At 41.0% G+C, this 6,723-nt stretch overlaps 1 protein-coding gene across 1 annotated transcript; it reads left to right on the top strand.

The window, feature by feature from the left end:
• The first annotated feature begins 4,708 nt into the window (after positions 1 to 4,708).
• LOC120685847 (probable O-methyltransferase 2) lies at positions 4,709 to 6,435 on the top strand. Its single transcript, XM_039967959.1, has 2 exons — positions 4,709 to 5,600; positions 5,772 to 6,435. Exons 1-2 carry the CDS (start codon positions 4,797 to 4,799, stop codon positions 6,069 to 6,071), a joined length of 1,104 nt encoding a protein of 367 aa, XP_039823893.1. The 5' UTR covers positions 4,709 to 4,796; the 3' UTR covers positions 6,072 to 6,435.
• Positions 6,436 to 6,723: the final 288 nt, after the last annotated feature.

Here is a 6,723-nt window from a genome sequence, read left to right as displayed (position 1 = left end):
ACAATGGTTACCAAGAGACATACCTGTGCAAATATGTGGTTGTCGGCATTAAATATTAGCTTTCAGCGAATTAAACCGATTGATTGTTTATGAAACTTTCACCGTACGTATTTCTGAACGTTAGCTTTATATCCACTGCTTTATCTCATGTACTGTAGCTAGTTCAGCCAGACAGCCACGCACTTGGGCCAGCAGACATGGTATATGAATCCGAGCATAACTACATCCCCATGTGGTTCGCAGTGACAATTTAAATGCAAAAAAATAGTCCACCACGCGATTCACGCTGCAATAGTTTATCAATTTATATGACGCTAACTAAAAATAAACGACCCCACCCACAATCAATATCATAGATGCTTCAAACAAGTAGGTAGTAGCTGATAGGCACTATATTTGTTTAATATAGGGAAAAGTTTACTCCAACTATCACAAAAATTCGATTTTCAATCTTCAACTTCGAAACCGAATAACAGAGACCATCCAATTGTTGAAACCGGATAAATTTGGTCCTTTATGTGGTTTAGAAGGTGATTTTCTATTTTGCGAAAATTAAAATTATCTAAATTTAAACTAAAAAATTTCTAAGTAATTAATTTTATGTTAAAAAACAAAAAATAGGTACCAAAGGTTTTCTAAAAATGAAACCTATCTATTGACATAAAATTTGTCAATTATTCAGATTTAATTTTTTATGTTCATAATATTTGGTTGCTTGTAGTTATACTTATTGTTTTTTGAATAACTAAGATTTATGTATAGCAATAATAGATAGGTTACATTTCTAGAAAGGACTTAGCTAAACTATGAAATTGAGCTGCCGGAGATTGAGAGGGAGAGGAGTGTTAGAGATAAGGATTGCTGGCATCACGTGGTTGTAGGGCCTAGTGGACAGCATATTGATGATTCCAGCTGGTGGTGGGGTGCATGTAGGGATGGAAACACTAATGAGCAGCTGGCCGTTTTCAAGTCTTTACCTTTTAGAAAAGTATTGGTACTAGTTTCATATTTTTCTGATTTAAAATAAATTAGTTTTGATTTTACTAGTTTCATATTTTTCTGATTTAAAATAAATTAGTTTTGATTTTTCTTGATTTAATTAGAATTTTAATTTTTTTAAAAGTACAAAACTACCCTCAAAACTATCCAAAGACCAAATTCATCCGGTTTTGATAGTTTTGTGGCCTATATTATCCGGTTTTGTAGATAAAAACTTAATAATATCAGACTTCTACGATAGTTCAAGAATGCAAATTAAATTTTCATTGAATATATATCAACTTCGTAGGCACTAATAATGCTGCAACAGCAGCACATATCTTGTGACGAAGAGATAAAGATACACGCCGAGAGTGACGTAGTGACAAACGACAATGTCGGCTGGTGCTAAGACCGCCTGTGTTCCAACTGGTGCTGACCCTACTCCAGCCAAAAGCAGACCTACGCGTAAGATTACCGCTGCACTCCAAAATAAAATGTGCTTATAGTGTGGTTCAGTACGGAACTCGTGCTCTGAGCAGATCAATGAAAGAACTGCCTTGTTTCCATAACAAGATCTTTTACAGCACAATACTACCATTTAGAGAAGATCTAACCATCTATTAAAAAGGACATTAATTATTAACTTAATATTAACTGAAGGTGAGCCTCCGGTGCCCAGACCCGCTGAATCGATCTGCAAGCCGTACTGCTGATCTAGCGCCGCCAGCTTCCGACCCGTGCGTCCATTCCCACCCCTGGCCGGCCGCCGGGAGCGACACCGTAGGACCCTGCCGCCAGCCCTTGCTTTGCATGCTGCCGCGACCCTGCCATGGACGGAAGCCATGGGCGCCGCTGCGGGGCATCGGCGCTGGACAGGCGACGCGCGGGCCACATGATGTCTCTGATTTTCTTTTGTCTGAGTCATTAAGTTCAGATGTTGTTAACTTTCATTTTTGCCTGCACATTTGACCAAAACCCAAACTAGTGTTTCAGCCTTTACTTTGGTTTACACATTTTTGTTGTTGTTGTCCAAAGTTTTGAATTTTGAACATTTCAAAAGCTTGGTCAAAGTTTGTGGAATAAAACAAAAACATGCAATCTGGACCTTGTTGAACCTGTTCGTTGGACCAAGAGTAACACAGTTTTGCATTTTAATCATGAATCTATTCACCGAACGTTGAATACAAATCTTGTAGCCCTTGTTTTCTCCTATTCTTCGTTGGTAGTGATGTGAATGAGAGACTCGAAGTTCAAGTATTCCGAAAGTGCAGATGAAAATTGAGGAATGCCACAGCAAGTCTGAAAACTCTGAAAGTTTATGTGTTGTTTTTTGACCCGATTTTAAACTGGTTGTCTCCCAACCTGTGCTTCAATTTTTTGGGTTTTGGTTACTTTCGTTGTTATTTGACAATTAATGTCTAATCATGGATTAGTTAGGTTTAAAAGATTCATCTCGTCCTAATCAGTTAAACTGTGTAATTAGTTATTTTTTCAACTGCATTTAATGCTCTATGCATATGTTCGAAGATTCGATGTGATGAATACTGTAAAAAAAATTTGGGAACTAAACGGGGCCTTAATCTTGCTCATCTAGGGAGAACAGAAACAGCCTTTTCTGACCGGGCGCAGGGCTTTTGCGCCATGGGCCACTGTCGGACTCCGCGCACTGCCCAGCTCCACATGTGGTTGTGCAAGCTTGCTGTAGCTGTTGCGAGCGGCACATGGACGCCTTCACTGCCGGGTTCATCCGCTGCTGATGCTTAATTGCTTAGCCCCGCATAGACGTCTGGCTCCTCCTCCCTCTCTTTCTTCTTCCTCAGATCAGAGCGGCTGCCGGATCCACCGCCGTGGATGCCTCTCGAGTGGGGAGGGTCGGCCGTCTGAGATGGCCAAAGGCCGCGTGTCAGGCGTGGCACAAGCCTCCTCACCGGCTGCGAACGACAGAATCACTGTCGGTCCTCCTGAAACCGTAGGCAACGGGACAGGGAATGATGAGGATTGGAATTGATTGAGGAAAATAAAAGGAGATGATATCAAAAAGTTTTCTATAATACCCTTATACTACCTGTATTATCTTTTTATACTACCTCATACCATTAATCAACATTTCAGCAGTATAGAATAAATCTAGACCGTACGATGTTTACATACGAGTTCTTTTCAGACAGTAATATATGGTAGTGTTATGTGCCGTAAAAGTCCTTTGTTACAAACAACCCTTATTTCAGCATACAACATGTATTTGACTTATTTTGCATAACAAATGAGCTAATCGGCTTTCAAATTGGTAAAATTAGGAGCCGCACATTACATTACTCGTAATCAATAAATTAAGGAACACGTGGAGGGCAAGGTGCATTAAATGAATGGGAACCATGGATTATGATATGTTTCTATCACTGCAAATGATGCCCACATGGAGCTGCCTGTGCGTCATTGCTCTTGTATATCACCCACTATACGGACAGCAGAACCTGCCCATGTTAATCTTAAAGGCCAGCTACAATCCCAGCTTAGCCTGGCCTGTCGTCATATGATCCACCCCGGTGGTGGAGAGTCCCATTCATGCCATGCGTCATATGCCATTCTACCTTGTCTACTGGATGCATAATTCCTCACAATACTTTTGCTGGATGCTGCCTGAGCTTGCAATAGATGGCATATTCTGGACTTATTGTAGCAAATACATATTAACTTGCGTCAACATGTGTGTTATTTGATATGCTGATTTGAGATGATGAGGATTGTGTCGACTCAAAGTCTGGCCAACACTTGAATGCGCTGCAAATCTCCAAATGATCGTTGCAAACAACCTCTGTGCGCCAACCTGTCAGACCGGTAGGGCGGACCGGTTAGATCGGCTCCTCAGGGACCGCCGCCAAGATCTAAAACCTCAAACTCGGACCCATTAGAACTCGTGGATCAAGGGTTATTATGAAGTTGGCAGTAGGTCATTCAGAATGCCCTTGAATGCTATGGAGAATTAAGAACAACAACAGATGGGATTAGAAAAATTAGGGTTGTGAGAGATAAAAAGTAAAGAATAAATTGTATTCAATCAATTGGGATTAACCTCAATCAGCCTTAGCCTTCATATATATATATATATATATATATATATATATATATATATATATATATATATATATATATATATATATATATATATATATATAACCCCTTTCACGAGTCATTTTACAAAAGGAATCATAGTGACATATCTAAACCTATTCGGATTAAAAAAGGGCCAGACCCATTTGACCGGTCAGTCCGACCAGTTAGACGGGTCGGCCATGGTCTTTGCTAATTTTGGCTGTCAACAAATTGATGTCTTAGTGAGCTAGCTGCTGCACGTATTTTGTTATTAAATCATTGGACAGCTTGTGTTTGTTGGTTTCAAGTATATATAGGTGCTGTTTTTATTCATGCACGCAATGTTCTGCTTGTGAGAAAATAGTTTGCTAATTAGATTATTCAGTGGCTCCATTTTCATCAAAGTACACATTCAATCATGTAATCGAACAAAACCAAGCCTAGCCGATCGCTCTGGTAGGTTGACACACACTCACACACTATTTAAATCCTAGCACGGAGTTAATAGCCAACTAAATACATTACTGAGATCTCCGTATCGCACTCAATCACCTAATACAATACAATAATATAATCAAGTGCAGCTTGATCGCTCAGCCAGCTCTCTTTGCACTCTATTTAAACCACCCTAGCTAGGAATGAATTCGCAACCAAGCAACGCATCAGAGCACAAAGACTAGGGCAAGAAAGATACAGCGTGAGTGAGCGGGAGAGACAAGAGAATGGCCGCTGATTCTCGGACCATCATAGCTCCCACTGATGCTGAGCTGCTGCAGGCACAAGCCGACCTATGGCGCCACAGCCTCTACTACCTCACATCCATGGCGCTCAAGTGCGCCGTCGAGCTTCACATCCCAACTGCTATCCATAAACTCGGAGGGGCTGCCTCGCTGCCAGACTTGGTAACCGCACTGTCCCTTCCTCAGACTAAGCTTCCATTCCTGCGCCGCTTGATGCGGCTGCTCGTCACATCAGGCATCTTTGCATCTGATAGTGGTGCTGAGGTGGAGACGTACCGCCTCAACCCACTCTCCTGGCTCCTGGTAGAAGGTGTGGAAGCAGAAAACCACACCTACCAGAAATACTTTGTGCTAGCCACGGTCTCACGGCATTATCTTGAGGCTGCATCGTCTCTAGCTGACTGGTTCAAGAAGGATTTGCCTGTGCCAATACCATCGCCATTCGAGGAACAGCATGGTGTGCCACTTGTCCATGAGAAAACAAAGCTCCTTGACGAAGAGCTAGACAGGATTGTCAATGAAGGTGTGGCTGCACATGACAACTTGGCAATTGGAACCATTATTCGGGAGTGCGGTGACATTTTCAGGGGTGTTCAATCACTGACTGATTGCGGTGGTGGTGATGGCACCACTGTGAGGGGAATCATCAAGGCGTTCCCTCACATCAAGTGTACTGTGCTGGACCTTCCAAAGGTTATTGAGAATGCACCACCTCATGATTCTGTTACCTATGTCGCGGGTGACATGTTCCACTCCATCCCACCTGCTCAAGCTGTGATGATAAAGGTATGGAATGGATAGCAAAAATGGGCGCTGTGTATCTCACCCTTGAGTACAAATAAAAATTCATAAATAGAGTTTTGTTTGTCAGATATATACTTGCCATTTGTAATTTGCCAACTAATTTGCTCACCACAATTTTCAATTGTTTAACTTACATGACATTTTGTTCTGTAGCTTCTACTGCACTTCTTTAGCGATGAGGATTGTGTAAAGATCCTGGAGCAGTGCAAGAAGGCAATTCCTTCAAAAGAAGAGGGAGGGAAAGTGATTATTATAGAAATAGTCGTTGACCCTTCTCTAGGGCCAATAATGTATGAAGCCCAACTCCTGATGGACTTGCTCATGATGGTGAATATCAGAGGCAGGCAGCGAGATGAAAATGATTGGCGTGAGATCTTTATGAAAGCCGGCTTCTCAGACTATAAGATTGTTAAGAAAATAGGAGCTCGTGGTGTCATCGAAGTTTACCCGTAAATTATGCCCAATGTGTGGTTCAGTATTTAATGGTCCATGAGCTGCAGTGAGGATATAAATAAACGTAGTGCCTCATTTCCTATGTGCTGTGGGGACATAAATAAACGGAGCGCCTCATTTCCAAGATAAAGTTTGATGGGATCTGAAAGCAGATGAGCTGTCCAGCTTTCTGGCCTTTAGATCCACATGTAGCTGCTGTTTGCAATGTACTAGAGCACTCTTTGTGGTTGGTTTCCAGCAGTCAAGTATGTATGTTGGTTTGACTTTGATCATATATATATTGGATTGTTGTTTGTTGATATGTATGTTATGTACAACCACGATAAGTTATGCAATGTGTAATTTATCATTATATATATCACTACATAGTATGTACCACTATTTGTATGATACAGGTAAATACATGAATCACACCACTTTACCAATTCCAGCGCTGGTAACAACTTTAAAGTCTTTCCTTAAAAAAACAACTTTAAAGTCTTTACTTAAAAAACAACTTTAAAGTCATTGCAATTAGCTCATAATGCAACATTCTTGCCCAAACATAATGAGTTTATGTTGCATAAGATTAGAATACCATTTACTATGTCAAAATTCATCAAAGGGGAGACCTGAATCAACTTAATATGGTAGGCAGAGTCTATGAACGTAG

This window comes from Panicum virgatum, chromosome 8N (assembly GCF_016808335.1).
Source record: "Panicum virgatum strain AP13 chromosome 8N, P.virgatum_v5, whole genome shotgun sequence".
Taxonomy (NCBI): Eukaryota; Viridiplantae; Streptophyta; class Magnoliopsida; order Poales; family Poaceae; genus Panicum; species Panicum virgatum.
This window is presented reverse-complemented; position numbering and strand designations above follow the sequence as displayed.

Bases quoted from the DNA above. Each gene is read 5' to 3' on its own strand.
- LOC120685847 (XM_039967959.1), top strand. From the start codon at position 4,797: ATGGCCGCTGATTCTCGGACCATCATAGCTCCCACTGATGCTGAGCTG. The intron at 5,601-5,771 runs GTATGGAATGGA...TTTGTTCTGTAG, and splicing joins CTCAAGCTGTGATGATAAAG to CTTCTACTGCACTTCTTTAG.